Source organism: Varanus komodoensis, unplaced genomic scaffold (genome assembly GCF_004798865.1).
Source record: "Varanus komodoensis strain SLA01 unplaced genomic scaffold, ASM479886v1 scaffold3, whole genome shotgun sequence".
NCBI lineage: Eukaryota > Metazoa > Chordata > Lepidosauria > Squamata > Varanidae > Varanus > Varanus komodoensis.
In genome coordinates, this window is record NW_025335761.1 from 21,059,084 (window position 1) to 21,076,590 (window position 17,507).

The following is a 17,507-nucleotide window of genomic DNA, read 5'->3' on the forward strand; positions in this document are numbered from 1 at the left end:
TAACTTTGAACAGGGTAGTCTAACCTACCTTACAGGGTTGTTATGAGGATCAAACAGAGAGGCAATCCATTTGGGGTTCTGAAGAGGGGGAAAGGATGGGCTATCAATGTGATCATCGTCCCCCTTTTTGGATCAGTATTAGGGCTGAATGCTGAGAAAGTGATTTCCAATTAATAGTCTTCTAGCAGAATTGCTACCTAGTCAAAGGTCAACAGGGTTCCACCCCTGTAGTGCCAAGTAATTAATCGAGTTGCCTGTATTCGGAAAGATTTGGCTGCCAGTTCCCTTCCCTGAAACTCCAGCAATGCCTCAGGCCCTTGTCAGGCTGGTTAGAAAAAGAGAAAATTTTCAAGCAAGTAAGTTACAAAGAAAATAATTTTATTAAAATTTCCATTTACTGAGGGAAAGAAATCTAGAATTTAAGGGCGGTGGAGGTTTGCAGGAAGAACATAAGAGAAAGTGAAACTGGCAGGCCCCTGGTATATGGCATGTTATTCTATAGAAGTATTGATCTAGATACAAATATAGTGTGGAGTAACCTGCCGAACACCAAGGTTAATGAGCTATCTCCTGTCCTGCCCCTTCCCTTCCCAGCACAACTGCAAGCCGTCTTATTACCTGCGCCACCCTGTTCTGCCATTGCAGAGCATTCTGAGGCAGTTCCAGGTGCAAGACATCTGGCCCAAGGGAAAACTGCTAGCTTAGAGGAGAAAAAAAATTCACTGCCCAGCACTCTCCCTCTCCTTCTTGCTGCTACCTGTGGAACTCAGCCAGCAGAGTCTTACACCAAAGCAAAAAATATCCTTCTATACAGTACACACAATTTTTTTAAAATCATAACACCACAAAAGGGGTGGGGGGAAAGGCACAAGCATTCTCTGCTATGTCTCCCAATTATTCCATAGCAAGAGGTGCTATTAACACAGTAGCTGGCATTACGTACATTTTCTTTCTGATGAGTAAGTCCAACTGTCTTCGCAGGTCCACCTTCCACCTACTGCCCCACAGGTGGAGAGGGATGGATGGTGTGTGGCTTGGTTGTGAGAGAAGCATTGGGCTATGCTGTCGGATTCTCAGAAGGGTGAAAATCAGACACAGACTGAGAGAGAGAGAGACTGGTTGATCACCTGGAACAGGAGTGGCAACGTGTGGCTCTCCAGAAGTTGTTGGACTGCAACTGCCACCAGTCCCGGTCAGCACTCCCAGTGAGAAGGAATCGCGAAGTTGCAGTCCAGCAACATCTGGAGGGCCACTGGTTGCCCACCCTACTCTACCATGCGAGCCCTTTCCCCAATGTCATCCACACATAGACAAAAATGTGGAGGACAAACTGTGGTCACCAGCAGTCCCAGCATCTATGCACAAGCAAATGCTTACATGTAGACCTTCCCTGTCATCTACCCATCCTCTGAGTACAGCAATCGGGGAGGGAGCTGGACCAGCAGGCCGCCCCAGGGCCAAGGCTCCATCCTCCTAGCTCCATCCTCCAGGCATGCTTGCCTGTGTACAGAGGATACTTTGAGGAAGGCCAGTTGCTGTTTCAGGCGTCTGTGACTCTAATACAGATCAGGGTTCAGGAATGAATGGATTAGGAGATGCAAGGAACGGTAAGGCTGCATCAGATTCCAAGGGAAGTGTAGAAGAAAAGGGATAAAAACCTGCCATATCTGCTCAACAGCAAAGAGCAAAATATGGTATGACTTGTGGTTGGCAGCTCTGAAGTATTAACAGGCATAGTTTTAGATCTTCCACATATTGACACCTGGGGGGTGGCCCCCTTCCCCCCATTCGTCTCCTTTCGGGGCTGGAGGCTGCACTTCCCCCTGGATTTTCCTAGTTGGACGATCACCTTGCAAGATGCACACTTTCCCAGCTTCCATTATTCTCCTTGCTTCTGGAGCTCTTGTTGGAAAACAAACACAAAAAATCTAACTAAAAGCAGAATCAGTAAGCAGCACCAGTGTAGCAAAGGAGCGGTTTCTATTGCCCATAGTTGAAGGGAAATTATTAATGTTTAAAAAATATATATATACACAGAAGATTGATGGTGCGCTTGCAGATGGGCTAGAAAACAGGAGACTTATTTTACCAGTCACATTTTGGTTCCAAAAAATAAATACATACAGATGAGACACTAAAATAATAATAATAATCACGCATACTAGTCATTTAACATTAAAAGCAGAAACAGCAACCTTGGAGGTAGGAACAGTGTGCAGAGTGGAAAAGTGACTGCAGAACCAGATGCTCAATACTTAGGAACATGTTTCAGTTGCGTTTCCTCTTTCAAGAGGAATCTAAGATTTAAAGCCAAACGCCATAATGGAATATGTAAACCGTGATGGCATTACTCTAGCCATTTCAGATACCCTACCATTGGTTTCACATCAAGGGTCTTTCACACTTCTCTTTCATGTGTTATCACTTGAAGGACCACCCAATGCAACCCTAAATTCACATTGATAAAGCCATGGGGAACTCAAAAGGACTTTCGGAGGCATCACTGTGTCTGAACCACTTAGACCGTTGCATAAAGTGGGGCGATTTTTGAAAGAGGAAAAAGAAGGAGTAGCGGAAGTCCTATGGCACAGAAAGAGAAATGTTGACTTCAGTGGGTTTGTGGGAGGACAAATTCCATACCAAATCAACCCATAGCTCCTTCAAACAAACCCTTATATTTAAAGTAACTCCCTCCCACCTAAACAACTAAGGAAATCATCAACAAAGGGAGCCATGGATGCTTTGTACAAAGGGAATGGGAACTAATTTTGCCATTCCTTCTCCTCAGGATCTGTCAAATACTTAGGACAATTGCTAGGGCTAGTAAGATGGCTAGTGTCCAACAGTCTAAGGGCAGGGAACATGGAGGGGGAATCCTTCAGCCATAGGCCTTTTTTCCCAAAGGCACTGTCAACAGTACATAAAACTGTCCCACTCCCTGAAGTGGAGGGCAGCTCTGCAAACTCAAATGGGCTTTGTGGTGCTGTTGTAGACAAGATGCTCTGTGTCTTCTGTGCTGGAGAGAACCGAAGAGAGAGTGGAGTTGGCTGCAGTAGGTGGCTGGCGTCGCCGGCGGTAAGTCTTTTTGTTCTTCAAGAACAAGTAGCCAAGGATGGCTGATACTACCAAGATGCACACCCCAAGGAGCACTGCAATGGCCACTTCAAAAGAGCCTATGATGGATGGAAAAAGGATTGCAAAAGTAATAGCCTTAGTAAACAAAGAAGGAAAAATAAAGAGCTGCTGTCAAAATAATGCATTTATTTACCCAAGTATGAAGGAGACTAAGACCTGAGACCTCTCTGATTCTTTTGCTACACAGCCCTCCCACCATTCCCCCTTCCATTTGCTGCTTCTGACCCAGGCAACATGCAAACATCAAAACCCTTCGTGCTGCATTGGTTCAGAGATGCACCTTTCCTTACTGCAGGGTGCCTAGCCAGTTCTGAACCAGTGAGCAAAGTATGATTGTGTGGATCTGTTCCCAGGTGGCTGATTGATCAAAATTAGCCTAGGTCCAATACTAGGCCCTTTAGAGACCTCAGTGAATCAAACTTATGTTATTCAAAAGTGCGTAATTCTTTGTAATGCTGCTGATGAGTAAATTGCTGGGACAAAGAGCAAAATTCTTGTGGGAACATAGAAAAGTGCTCCTAATAATTTAAGCTTGGAAACCCAGGACTGAAATTCTTGAATATTAAGAAGCCAATACTTCACAAACATTTAAAATCATGCACATGTGATAGATGCTACTATAGTAAGAAGCTCTTTCCAAATTATTTTGTTTTGAACAGCTTCTTTGCTGAAATATCAAGCTCACAAAAGGCTTTATCACAGGAGCTGCATTTAGACAGCACAATAATCCACCGTTTATGGAAACACATTCAGCCTCTTCTTTGCTCATGTGCTCCACCCTCCCCTCCATCTCCTGGTGAGTCAAAAGAGGAGTTCAGAAACTGCTGCCTCCATTTTTCATTAACTGTAGCTTGTTGCATCATCCAAACCCAACAAACTGTGGTTCATACTAAACATTTTATTTATTATTCATTTAAACTGTCTCAGGGTGGTTTGTTTCAAACTATCCATTTTCAAATTTATATGTTTCAACAGCCACAGTTTAAGGTTCGGACAACATGCTATACTGCAGTCCATCTAAAAACTGAAGCAGAAACTTCCTGGACAATATCCAAGGGGGCTGTTCTGCCTCTGATTCAGTTGTGCTGGTGGATATTGGACAAGCAGCAGATTTGTACAAGAGGCACTTCTAGAACATAATCCTGGGAATGAGTGTTTCTGGATTGGAACAGGTCAGCAAAGCTCCCTTCTGCCAGCTTGGCTGACGTGCCCCATTCCAGAAACAAATGATCCTGCTCATGCTGGGTTACTGTTAGAAACTCCAAAGCCTTGTTGTGAGAGTCATGAAGCTTGTGAATGCACAGGCACAGAAGGATACCCCCAGCTGCTCCTCACAGCCATGCCATAGAAGGAGAACAGACGGTGAGCATGTAAGTCTAGTGTGAGGCTAGGCTGGTCCCTAAAGTTTCTCATGACATCCAAATGCAGCCAAAGCTAAAAGGCGTTGCCATCTTCTTTTTCGCAGAAGAGTGTGCATCAAAAGTAACTCTTTGGAGATAGTAATACAGTATTGGAAATGCGAGTGGATCAAAGGGCATGATTTCCCCATAAAGTAGGTCACATGTTTTTTACAGAAAAGTTTCCAGTAAATCTTTCACTGCAGTAATCCAACTGAAATCATATTTGACTTCTGCTTAGCAAACAACAACAGATGCCCATGTTGATTTTATTTGGTGTATAAAAGAATCAAATGTTTGTCCAACAGTAGAAATACTGGACTGAAATGGCCAATTATGGGAAAAATAAAGCTCAATGTGGTGTAAGTGTCATATTCAAACAGTTTCAAAGCTTTACTTGAAGCAAAGCTTTACTTTATTATTTTTATTGGGATCATTGTATTAATATATATTAAGGTATGATTTTAAAAAGGAAAGTACTTGAAAACTGTACACATACTAATGTTAGCATGCTTGAACAAATGTGTCTACAATAATGCAAACTATTACATGGTTATTCAGAACTGAGCCCCAGTTATGTTAAAGTCTGCAAACTTATTCATAAGGTTTTGGGAGTATGTGCCATTGAACTCAGTGAGCCTTATTTCTGAATTGACACTGCAGGGCTGCAACAAAAGCATTCCTCCAGGCACAGGCACCAAAGACAGAAAAAGTCCTACAATTCCCAGTATTGCTGGGAGTTATAAGATTTTGTTCTAAGAATGCTTGGGATTGTAGGCATTGGACTTGCACCCTAATAAAGTTAATTATTCCTTTTAGACTTGCTTGGAATAGTTGTACTATTCAAATTGTATTCATTCACTATTTTACCAACTTATTTTTATGAAACAAAGCATTTCTAAACATGGGATGTTTTATGGGGAAAAGATACTGCAGCAGAAAACATTCCACCATGTATCAGTGACCATGGTGCATAGTTGGCTAGGACAAAAGTGTATTTTATTTCCCAGAAGTAAAAGGCCACTTAATAGCAAAGAATACAGAAAGCAGAAACTGGAAAGAAGGGAAGGAACAGTAGAACTCTGTAATTACATACTTAAACCTTGCCGCTGGTACTCATGTCCTCTCCATCTCTGCCCAATTAAGTCAGCCTCTGCAAAGAAAGAAAACAAGTCCTCTGCAGCGAGTTGTGGTAACACTCCCTCCCGTCAAGAGAGCAACAGAGCAAAGCCAGCTACACATGCAGAAAGGCAATATATAGAATCATATCCTGCAGCTCGGAATAATGCTGAGACCCTTCAAACATACTTTCCAGACAGATATAATCCATTTTAAACATTTAATACAATTACTCTCTCAAAAAGGTAACTTTATGCCTTTCACTGTTACTTTAAGTGTGGCTTGTTCCTGTTATTCATTCTCCTTTTGAACAGATGTCCAAATAATGATAATTAAAAGCAACTTGTGGGGTTGCTACCATTAATCTACCATTAAAGAAATGGTAGCACTTAGTTTTCTTTGGAATGCAAAGATGCACTTGTACTTAAGGGGCTATCAGACAATTTTAAAAAGCTTTGCTGAGCATAAAAATGATTGGGAATGTAGAACAATGTAATACAAGGACCAAGACTCCTTGGATTGTAGAGTTTTAGCACAGGACTCGAGGAATCACATTAATGAGTGCCTCAGCCTCCTGCCCACAAAAAGCAAAGCATGCCAGGGAGACATAGCAAAATCTTTTGCTTTTGTATATTTTCTTTTCAATATGAGGGAACGTTCAATTATGCAAAACTCTCAACCTGCATTCTAAAATGTGCAGTACTAGCAGGACAGTACTGTGTACCATTTCTGAATGTGTAATCAGGTTAGCTCTCTCATCTTGAAAAGAGAAAGCAGTTATTTTAGTTCAGGGCAAAGAGTGTATTTTGCATATATGGGCCTTAGATTCAGTTCTTGGCCTTTCTGATTTTAGAAGTCCTAAGTTGTGGAAACAAATACCATTATTTGAAGAGCAAAGGTTTGATCCAAGGGTAGACAGAGGGATGGTCTACAGATATTTTGATCTACAACTCAGTGCCTGATCACTGTCCATGCTAATTGGACTTACGGGAGCTGCAGTCATTAGCAACTGAAGTGCACCAGGTTGTCTATACCTCATGCTTGACAGGCCATTAATGTACAGGAACTGAAAGCTGGGAGAGCAACTGGGATCACAGAAGCTATTTGGAGGGGTGCAAGCTCTTGAGGCCATCCCTGTATCCGTGTTAGGAGACCGGAGAATGGTTTCTTCCAAGGAGCCTAATCCAGAACTTGCTGGTAGCAAACAAAAAATAGTAAAGCACTAGGTGGCCCATCGGTCCTCCCAAGGTCAGCTCTGCATTCTATCCCTTTGCTGCCATAGCAGTGAAATGCTATAGAGTTCAGAAGTAGGTCATGAGAAAGCAACCCTTGTTTCTACCATGTATTAGTCAGAGGTATACTCTGTCCAAAGAGATTGCATATCTGGCTTTCAGAGCTACTAAGTCACCAATTAAGCCATTTTTAGAACCCTCTGTGCGGGTACAGGTGCCACAAGATTCTGGGCCAGGGAACCCATCTTCCACTGGTCTGGCTGCTGCCAAGAGGTGATACAGGAGGCAAATACCCAGGAAGAGATGCCCTGCTTCCTGTCCGGCTCCTAAGGTTTTTCTACTTACTTGTGACACCTTTACACGATTTCATACATGCTTCCTCCTCCTCAAAGTTATTCTTGTTGCCATCACAACCTCCATAGGTGAAGCGACCACATTTCTCAGTGAATGGGTTGTAGTACCAGCGAGATAAACTCTCTTCGCACAGCCCAGTATCTGGCATATCCACACAGTGAGCTGCCCAACAGAGTAAAGCAGACTGGTTAATTATTGCCAAGTGGACACAGGCACCGGCACTTGAACGATCAGCCTTTTGCCTAATTAGCACACCTGCCTTTAAAAAAAGACATCTTGTTTCCTGATAACTCGGGTTCACAAGTCCACCCATCACACTAAGGGTGCTCTAAGTGCCTCACCCTTCCCCTGGCCGGTGTGGTTAACCTGTCTTCCTTCTGACCTTGAAGCTAGGGGAAAGGTAGGCTATGACCCCCTCAGCTCTGCTGTGTTTCGGAGGTACTCCAGGTGTCTCAGGTACAAGATGCCAAGTACAAGTCTCAGCAGCCAGCTTGGAGCTGGAGTCAGGGGGCTGTCCCAACAGCTGCACAGCATTCTAGGAGGTGCCTGGAGAACACCATCCATGCCCTTTCCAAGCCTGCACCACCCCTCCGTTTCTCCAGGTTTCTTGCACAGAAGGAGAAAGAGTCTCTGTGTCTTCACATAGAGGAGCTGAAGCAGAACAAAACTCCTTCCCTTGCAGGAGGGGTCTGGCAATGACAACTTTTCCCAGTAAGCAAGGCCAGCTAGAAATTTTGGGACCTGGACAACTCAAGTTAATTGGTTTTTGTAACCATTTCCAGAGGGGTTGCCATATGTGTCTATCACAGCAAAAACAACTAAGAGTTTTGTGGCACCTTAAAACACAACAAATTTATCATGGGCATATGCTTTCATCTTTAGTAAAGCATTTAAGCTCCCAAAAGACTCTTGGTAGTTTTCATAATTACCTTAAGTACCAAACCTGTTAACGAGTCATGAATAATGTTGCTTGTATAAAGTTAATGCTTAAAAATGCTTGGCTGCTATTTGACCAAAATGCTTGGCTGCTATTTGCTGTTTGAGTGGACAGAAGAACAACACTAGCACTGGTCAAGCTTTCATGGATATGCATCGTCCAGCATGTCTGCCCATGCTCCTTTCCAGGGAACACTTCCTTGCAGCGTTACTTCAATCTGAGCAATGTAACTGTAGTCCAGTTTTAATTTGGTCTGAATGCAGCGACCTTCTTCCACACCAGCAATACTTGGAGAGGTGCACACATAGGTTCAGTGGGAGGAAGCATTATCCCTTTTGCCCCAGGTAACATCCATTCCATGATATACCTACCCTGGCTGAGGGAAACATTGATCTCACGTAATTTATTGAATCCTTGGACAACTGCAAGAAACAAAGGGGTGAGTGGGAATGGGTCACAGAACTGGTTTTTTGATTGACAGTGCGATGGAGCTTCAGAAGAATGGGCAACCTGACAGAAACATCTTCTGTAGATCATTTATGCCAGCCTTTGTGGCAGTTCGATTTCTTTTTCTCCTCCACTCACTTTGCCTGCTAGTGCTGGGTACCTCTCTGTTTACTCTGATCTACACTGGTATTTCTCCACATGAGAACCTGGACTTGGGGAAAGATGGGATAATCATGTGAATGGAAGGGCAAGTGTATGGACTGCCTATCTGAATCAGGCCTAAGTATTTAAATCTCAGAGTGGATTAAAAACATAAATTCAAACAAAAACAGGTACAGCAGAGAGAACAATCTTTCCTTGACAATGGGCTGGGTTTGCACAAAAGAGTATGTATGTATGTATGTATGTATGTATGTATGTATGTATGTATTTATTTAGGAAACTTCTATGCCGCCCCATTCACTGAAGCCTCGGGGCAGCTCATATCCATAAATAAAGTTCATTAAAATAATATAAATTAACAGTATAAATTCTGTAAATTCTGAGTAGTCTGTTTCCAGGTTGCACAAAGGTTGCTTAGCCTTAATAACTCTCACCTGCAAGGTTCACACAATGTGACAAACAACAGTAACTCCCTTTTGGAAGTATATGTTCATAAGGTCCATTGGCATGAACCAAAGCTCCTCAAAGGTAAATTAACCCACAATGGATTTTTGGGTGGTGTGAACCAGGTCAATGAGAGAGAAAAGGCAACACATTTTGTCATTTCTACTATTTGCCTGATGAACTTAAGAAAAAAGGTGTGAGAATGATTCTAACAAAGGTTTGCACGTGTAGAAAGCAGCTTGGAGGTGTCCAGTCCAAAAAGAGAAGGAAGATGGGGCAACACAGCACTACTGTTAATAATATTGTGCTAGTGTAAATGAATGCCGGGGCAATGGCATTAGTGCTTTCTATAGGAAGGGGAAAAAACAGTGATTTGCCAATGAATTTGGCAGCATGACTTTCTGCTGACTCTTGAGGGCAAACCATCACCTCTTCTCTAGCAAGGGAAAGTTCAGTGTGCTGTGACTGCTTTGGGTATGACCCCACGGTCCTGTACAGGTATCAGGATGCAATGCAAGAGCCACCTTCAACATTTGTGACCTGTTAATGGTTGTGAAAGTTGAACCATGGGGAAGGCTGAGTGCCGAGGAATTGAGGCCTTTGAATTGTGGTGCTGGAGGAGACTCCTGTGAGTCCCTTGGACAGCAAGGTGATCAAACCGGTCAGTCCTAGAGGAGATCAACCCTGACTGCTCTTTAGAAGGCCAGATACTGAAGATGGAACTCAAATACTTTGGCCACCTACTGAGGAGGAAGGACTCCCTGGAGAAGAGCCTAATGCTGGGAACAATTGAGGGCAAAAGAAAAAGGGGATGGCAGAGGATGAGGTGGCTGGATGGAGTCACTGAAACAGTCGGCGTGAGCTTAGGTGGACTCCGGGCAATGGTGGAGGACAGGAAGGCCTGGAGAAATGTTGTCCATGGGGTCGCAATGGGTCGGACGTGACTTCACGACTAACAACAACAACAACGCTTCCCCAACCTTGGGCTACATTTCCCATTTTCCCCAGTCAGCATCCAAGAGCTCTGCTGGCTGAAACTGATAGGACTTGTCTGGAGGGCACCAGGCTGAGGAAGGCTATGTTAACATCAACATGTCAGTAGGAGAACCAACGATGTTTGGAATTTGAAAGGAAGCCTAAAGGTCACAAGAAGGTTCTGCTTTAGGGAAAGGTTGGGGGGGTCTCCGTGGATCTTTATGACTACACATGAAACTACTTGCTACTTGATGCCAAGTCAAGCCACTGCTCTGCCCACAGTGCAGTAGCAGACTCTAGATAGCAGCAGTTCTCCAGATCTCAGAGAGTTCTTTCCCATAGATCAGGGACTCAGCCTGGAACTCCTATGTGCCAAGCACGTGTCCTGCCACAGTGCTCTGGCCCCTTAGGTTAAAATGAGACTGGAAACTGGGTTGAAAGTTCAGTGATACAAGTATGAGAAGCACAGAGACACATTAATGCAGTTCAACTTACATGAATCACACGACTTTTCATCCGAACCATCTAAGCAATCTGGAACTTCATCACATTCTCGGAAGTTATCAATACAGCAGCCGTCCTTACATTTGAAATAGAAGGGCAAGCAGTCGCCATTGCACACTGTGTAAGAAATATAAATTAGTTTCTCTGGCTTTTCAGCAATGACAAGGCGTCTTCTAGGCATCCAGATAGAGAGATTTTCTTCTGAGCAATCTTCTCAGGCAAAGCAGTACTGGACACCAGTGGACTAAGATTGCACCAAAGAAAGAGCAGCACAGAGTAAAAGGCAATGTTGGAATCTGAGAGGGCTGGGCTGATCAGAGAGATTTGCTGTTAAGCTTCAAGTCAGCAAGAATGTGAGAAAAAGCTATGGTGGGAAGATGGAAGCATATGGGAACACATAGAACTGCCTACCTGGCTCTTGCTTCTTTTCAACAACACCTGAAAAGAGAGAAATTGGAAGGGCTGAGACTATTGTGCTTCCTGTTTCTCAATCACTGAATCTCATCTAAACATTCAGCCATGCAAAATCAGGGTTTTTTTAGTCGCTAAGTCACGTCCGACCCTTCACAACCTCATGAACAACATTCCTCCAGGCTCTCCTGTCCTCCACTATCCCTCAGAGTCCACCCAAGCCCACACCAACCACAACCAATCCTCCAAACAAAAATACTTCTTGAACCCAATAACCCACACAACCCATTTCCAGTTATATTTATGCTAGAGGTAGACAACGTAAAGGTATTGACTGGTGTGATTTCCCAAGAGCCTTCCCTGAATTAATGGAACTTTCTGATTTGATGCACCTGTCTTTTAGCTTAATGAGAAACATTAAGAGTACTGAATTCTATCACAAATGATTTCACTGTTAACTATGCCAGAGTGCAGACATAGGAAAAGGAACTATCCCCCCATCCCGAGATTTTTTGCCCAAGAACAATACTTCAGAAAGCCAGTGTGGCATAGTGGTTAGACTGCTAGATCTAGAACCTGCTAGATTCAGGTTCTAGTCCCCAATCAGCCATGAAGGTCGCTGGGTCACAGACTCTCAGTCTAACCTACCTCACAGGGTTGTTCTTGTAAAGATAAAATAGAAAGGAGGAAAACCTTGTGAGACACCTTGGGTTTCCTGTATGAGGAAGCAAGGTGGGGTATCAATGTAATGTAGTAATAATTTGTGTATTGACAGGCCCAGCTTCCTGTGGTTACATTCTGAAAGGATGCTGCAGAATGCTTGACCACAAAACTGAAGTAATGTTGGATTATTTAGGGCAGCCTTCCCCAATCTGGTGTCGTCTGGATGTGTTGTGTCACATCTTCCATAACCACAATGGGAGTTATAGTTCAACACATCTGGCAGCCCCCAGACTGCGGGAAGGTGGATTTAGGGCTTTGTTCAGTTTAACAGTATGCATCTGTTGCTAAGAAGAGCACTAGCTAAAAAGATGTAAAAAACACGTTTTGCTTATGCATAACATCTTGATTTAGTGAGGAAGTTGCTCCCAAATTCACAGGAGATATTCAAAAACAGCTTCTCAAGGATTACGTGCCTCATTTCAGCATTTGGTAGACTGCTCTATTCTTCCACCCCATGAAAAAATAATTAACTTCATCTACCAAGTCACAGTGCTTCTTCACTTGACTCTCTGAAATCTAGCAGCAGAGGAAAGTCTGATGCAGCACACCAACCTTGGACATTCTTGCAGGCAAGTTTGCATTCCTCTTCCCTTAAGTAATTGTTCTTGTTGGGTTTACAGCCACCAAAGATGAAATCCTTGCATTCCTGACTCTCCGGATTGTAGTACCAGCGACGGAAGGAACCCCGACACCGTCCCACCCTATAAGGAGCCAAGCAGTGCTCTAGAACAAACAAGAGATGAACATGTTAGCCCATACGATGAATGCCAGAGAAGGCACAGCCTGGGCTTCCCTTCTTCCCTAGATCTTTCAGTATGGCTAGCTGGATGGCCAAGGCAGGGCTACAGCAACAAGTTACCAATTCAGCACTAATATGTAATCTGGGAAAATTCCCATTTGTGGGCTGTTATGTGGAGAGACGTGGTTCTAAAACTTAGTGATTGGGGTGTTCCCCTCTAAAGATGGACTACATGGTGTTTTTTCTGTCAAAAATGAGTTGTAGCTCTTATTGGAGGCAGTGCCAATGAACTGGTTAGCGTGTAAGCATAATGTCAATAAGTGTATGGTAAACTCAAGGAGCAACATCTGATTTTTCCCATTCAACAGGCTTCCTGTTAATAGACAGATCGAATCTGGTTTGCGAGCAAGTAACACTTGAAGCCATAACCTTAAAAAAGTAGCAGCAAAATGTCTTATCCACTTGTCCCTGTGTATTATAATAGGACAGGTGATTTTAAAGAGAAGCTGGCTCAAATCTGCCTGGAGCACATCAACAAAGATAGCTTTGCTCATTGGCTACATAACAGCCTACAAGGGGCTGCCCTCAATGTGTCCACTCCATGTGCCCCTTTCTTTCCTCATAATTTTTAAGGTAAAACTTGTGATGATGGGGTCCTCTTCTCTCATGCCTCTTCATGCTATTTACACTTTCTGCGGAGGGGGGGCACTGATGCTTGCAATGCACTCCAGCCATGCATTTGCTTTACTAAAATGTAATAACAGTCAGAGGAGGCCTGGTCAGACAGCAGAGTGGTGCCACGTTCCTTCAAAGCCATCCCCCGTGAGATGGTGAGCCATTCCCGTTCACTTTCATGTTCCCCAGAGCTCTGCACCACTCCCAGAGTCAGCAATTTCACTGATGTCCAAGCAACACTTTGGAGCGACTGTTACTGGCTTTTTATCATCTTGGTTTGTTTTTTTTTTGTTTCGTTTTGTTTTTTGGTGGTGGGGACAAAAACGTGCAAATTTGAGATTTTTAAAAAAAAATCTTTTGGAGATGTGAAGGGGTGTACTTATGACTGACCATAATGTAGAGTCTTGCCTGGCCAGTGATCTGGTGAGTGTCTAATGTCAAAGTGCAGTAGCTAACCTCTCTTGACACCGACAAAAGCGAAGCTGCACACAGATTATTTGTGCACATTTTTGGACAGAAAAATGTATGGCTACATATTTCCATGTCCAAAAGAAAAAAATGCTCAGATTTCCTAGAAAGGTTACAAATATAACCCCCCCCCACCCTTATTTTGACAACTGTCAAAAGTATGTAGTCAGACAAAGGAAATGTGATGTACAGATTTTCCTTTTCTGGAGTACCTAGAAAGTTCCCACCTAGAGACTTGGGAAAGGGTGGGAAAGGTGGAGAGCACCAAGAACTAAAATACTTTGAAACTGGAGATCACCCTGGAAAGGGGGAAATATACCCACCGGACCCTTTGGGGGCAAACCACCCTTTGCTGCCTTGCTTTTCTGTTGACAGTTTGCCAAATGACAGCTGTCAAATGACAGCAAAGTAACCTATAAGCAGCCTTGCTTGGTCTTCAACTGTAGATGTTGTCTTCTACACTTTGCCAGCAGAGACTTACCAGAGCATTAGCCAGGCAAGACTCCACAATTTGGGCAGTTGTTAAGTGCATAACAGTGCAATACTGATTTTTTTTAAAGTCTTTATTGCATACATTTGTGCCATGCATATCTGTGAAGGACCTAAATAAACAAACCTGTAGTTTCAATTGCACATATTTCTACATCTTTCCCCAAAGAAAGTGTACGGAGCCAGTGGCAGTTGCTCCCAAGAAGCACTTGGGCATCAGTGGAACAGCAGTCACTGGTGGCAGCGTGGCGAAATTGCTCTTCTCAAGTCGCTTGTTTGCTGCCTCCAACAACCCACAGCAGGATTGGTCTCCTGAGTTCAGACAACACAATGGGCTGCTGTGTCATGCAAATCTAGTCACCTGCGCTTGCACATTCTCTCTCTCTACAACACGACAGGTTCTCTCTCCCATCTGGCAGGCTCTAGCCAGTGCTGTTCCCTGATACATTTGTATGACAAATTAAAACCAGATTACCAGCTGTATTTTCAAGCGCTGAAAAGTGCACTGAGGAATCACCCACCTATAGTCTGCTCAGGAGTCAGCACAGTGACCGTGATGTTGGTTGAGTCCTGCTGGCCAACAGTGTCCGTCACAGTCAGCCGGACCATGTAAATCCCTTCCTTCAGATTGGTGAGGATTGCGTGATCTGCCCCTTTCTGAAATACAAGGAAAAAGGAGCTCTTTTCAAAAAAGTTATGACGACATATGCTATGCATCTGAATTCAAAACATGTGGTTGTTTTTGAAACTGCTACAGAATCTCACCGCAAAAGTGATGTTTCAAGGCACATTGAACGGTTCTTGTTATGGCCAACCATTATGGGAGATTTGAAGGAAGTAAGGTAAGTTGTGAAGGCTGGCAACATTCCTCATGGGGGTTAGGACAGGTCTACACCTCCCTAGTTATTTTATGCTTGCCTTCCCCAACCTGGTACTCCCCAGATGCGTTGGCCACGACTCCCAGCATTCGCAGCCTTTGCTAATGCTATGGAAATAATTGGAGTTCGAGTCAAACACCTCTGGAGGACATCAGTCTGGGAAGGCTTTGCAGTCCAGTTCTGTGGACAGCTGATCACTTTTGAGGCAACATGGCTGCCAGGGGAATGCTGGGAGTTGGAGGCCTTTTTCTGCCTGAGAAAGCATAGGGTTGTTCCTTAAGTCAGGAAAATGCATACTGTCCCATCCATAAATACAGAGGGGGCCACTGCCGAGTGGGAGTTTCCCTCAACACTGTCAGCATTTCACGCATGAATTTATCAGATCGACATCCCACCATTTTTCCTGCAAGGGACTTCCATAATCCTTCTCTTCTCCATTTTATCCCCACAATAGCCGTATGTGGTAGTCCGGGCTGAGAGACAGCGGCTGGCCTAAAGACCGCCAGTGAGCTTCATGGCCAAGTGGAGACTAGATCCCAGATCTCCTGAGTCCCAGGGCAACACTCTAACCACTACACTCACTGCCTCTATATTAGAAGATGCGGTCTCGAAGAGAACTGCCCCATCCCAGCAAATGTTATAGTGTATCCTGTATTATTAGGAGTCCCAAAGTGCTTTTTTGTATAACTGAATCCCAAAGAAAGCTGTCCCTCCCTGATGGGATAATTTAGCTGGACAGAAGGACAACTGTTTTCACTACATATACTTTGCTCTTCACAGGGCTGCATTTGCCTAGAGCTCCAGATTATAGTCTGAAAAAGGAGCCAGTAATTCTGTCCAGGACCTGCAGGAGGAGTGGGGAAAGGGAGGGCACCTTTTGTTTCTTTGTCCTTAAACAATTCTCTGCTGTGTTACAGAATGCTAAAGGGGGGTTCAGGTTGCTATAAAAGTGGAGGGCGGGGTTTGAAACTTCCTCATGTGGCATGAAGAGGAAAGATCATCTCTGTCTGAGGCCAGCTGCCTGATCAGAGGCTGCCTGTGGTTAGGTGAGGCAGCTCCTCTAGGCATGTGCAGAGCTCCATAAGGCCTGGAGGCTGCTGAGAATAGGTTCTGTGTATGTGTCCAGATGGATACATTTCTGATACTGAGGAAACTTCCCAAGTATTCAGGAATCACCACCACGCTTCCACTACCAAATTGATAAACATGGGCATGTTCGGCAGTGGAAGGGGACAATGATTTGCTGAAAGTGTTACCAGGCAAAGCCAGGCCCTCAAATCAAAGTACTCGACATCACTCAACGCTGGCACTTCTTCCAAAGTCACACAATTGTGGCTAGTTGTGTAAAAGCTCTCACTGGGTTGGGAAAAGAGCACAAAGGCTGAAACCCCAAGGCAGCCCTCCATAACCTTGGAGCCTTCCTGGTTGGACTACAACTCCCATAATTTCCAACCATTAGCCATGCTGACTGGAAGATATGGGAGTGCCATTCAACGCACCTGAAGAACACCACGTTGGACAAGGCTGTTTGATTCATAATAATACCTAACTCCACACATCACAGTGTTGCACTCACTACAATTAAATTCTGCCCAACAGAACTCCATGTAACTTGCTGTAACTTGAATGAAAACCAAGAGTAACTATTTATGGAGCAAGTAAGTGACATTATACAACAATGTAGGACAGGAAACAAAGGCACAGAACATAATAAGCCTGCCAGACGAGTCCTTCAAACTGGAATTTGCTTGGGTACTAATGGCAACACTACTTCTGCCATCAAGTCACCGCATGGGGAGGCTGCCATCTTCTAGTCTGCACCCAGAGACTGGGATGGGCATTCTGTTTTTCTCTCTGGTGAGCCAATAACCAAAGAAGTCCTTCTTAGTAGTGAGTGTGGAGCCGAACAGGAGGTAAATGATGTGACATCTCTTTTTTTATTAACTCCATTTAATAATTTATTAAATTATTACTTTCTTTTTCAATACAAGTTTGGGGAATGCACTACACTTATTTCTCACTCAGTGTCTAGCTGTAAATGGTTCCCAAGGGAAATTGAACCATATTCTCTCCCAAAAGTCACATAGCTGTACTATGTAATGTAATTGCAACATTTATTTTGCTGCTTTACTCTCCAGCTATCAAAATAAGGATATCAGTGTGTATACTATTAACTTCTTTTCCTCCTGGCGGCAAACAAATGGAGGATGAAACCCTGGCAAAGGTCAAGAGAGCATACATTTCTTTAATTCTGCAAAATCCTTATTCAATTATGCTAATCCTATAATAAGCACCTACTCGTGAATATGGCATCCTTGGGAATGGAAATCCCTTCAATGTACTTCTCTGCTAGTTTCATAAGCCATTGTGATGCAAATAAAACACTTATATAAAAAACAACAACAGATCTATGGCAAA

At 43.7% G+C, this 17,507-nt stretch overlaps 1 protein-coding gene across 1 annotated transcript in view; it reads right to left on the minus strand.

Annotated features, from left to right (window-relative positions):
* Positions 1 to 469: 469 nt before the first annotated feature.
* The window catches only part of SPINT1 (serine peptidase inhibitor, Kunitz type 1), a 38,366-nt gene continuing 21,328 nt past the window's right edge, over positions 470 to 17,507 (minus strand). Inside the window, exons 3-10 of the mRNA XM_044435739.1 lie at positions 14,733 to 14,868; positions 12,393 to 12,563; positions 11,118 to 11,144; positions 10,698 to 10,823; positions 8,546 to 8,596; positions 7,229 to 7,399; positions 5,629 to 5,685; positions 470 to 3,173 (exon numbers count right to left, since the gene is read on the minus strand). Of these exons, the coding sequence (XP_044291674.1) occupies positions 2,965 to 3,173; positions 5,629 to 5,685; positions 7,229 to 7,399; positions 8,546 to 8,596; positions 10,698 to 10,823; positions 11,118 to 11,144; positions 12,393 to 12,563; positions 14,733 to 14,868 (948 nt within the window). The 3' untranslated portion in view covers positions 470 to 2,964. The remainder of the gene's footprint in view (positions 3,174 to 5,628; positions 5,686 to 7,228; positions 7,400 to 8,545; positions 8,597 to 10,697; positions 10,824 to 11,117; positions 11,145 to 12,392; positions 12,564 to 14,732; positions 14,869 to 17,507) is intronic.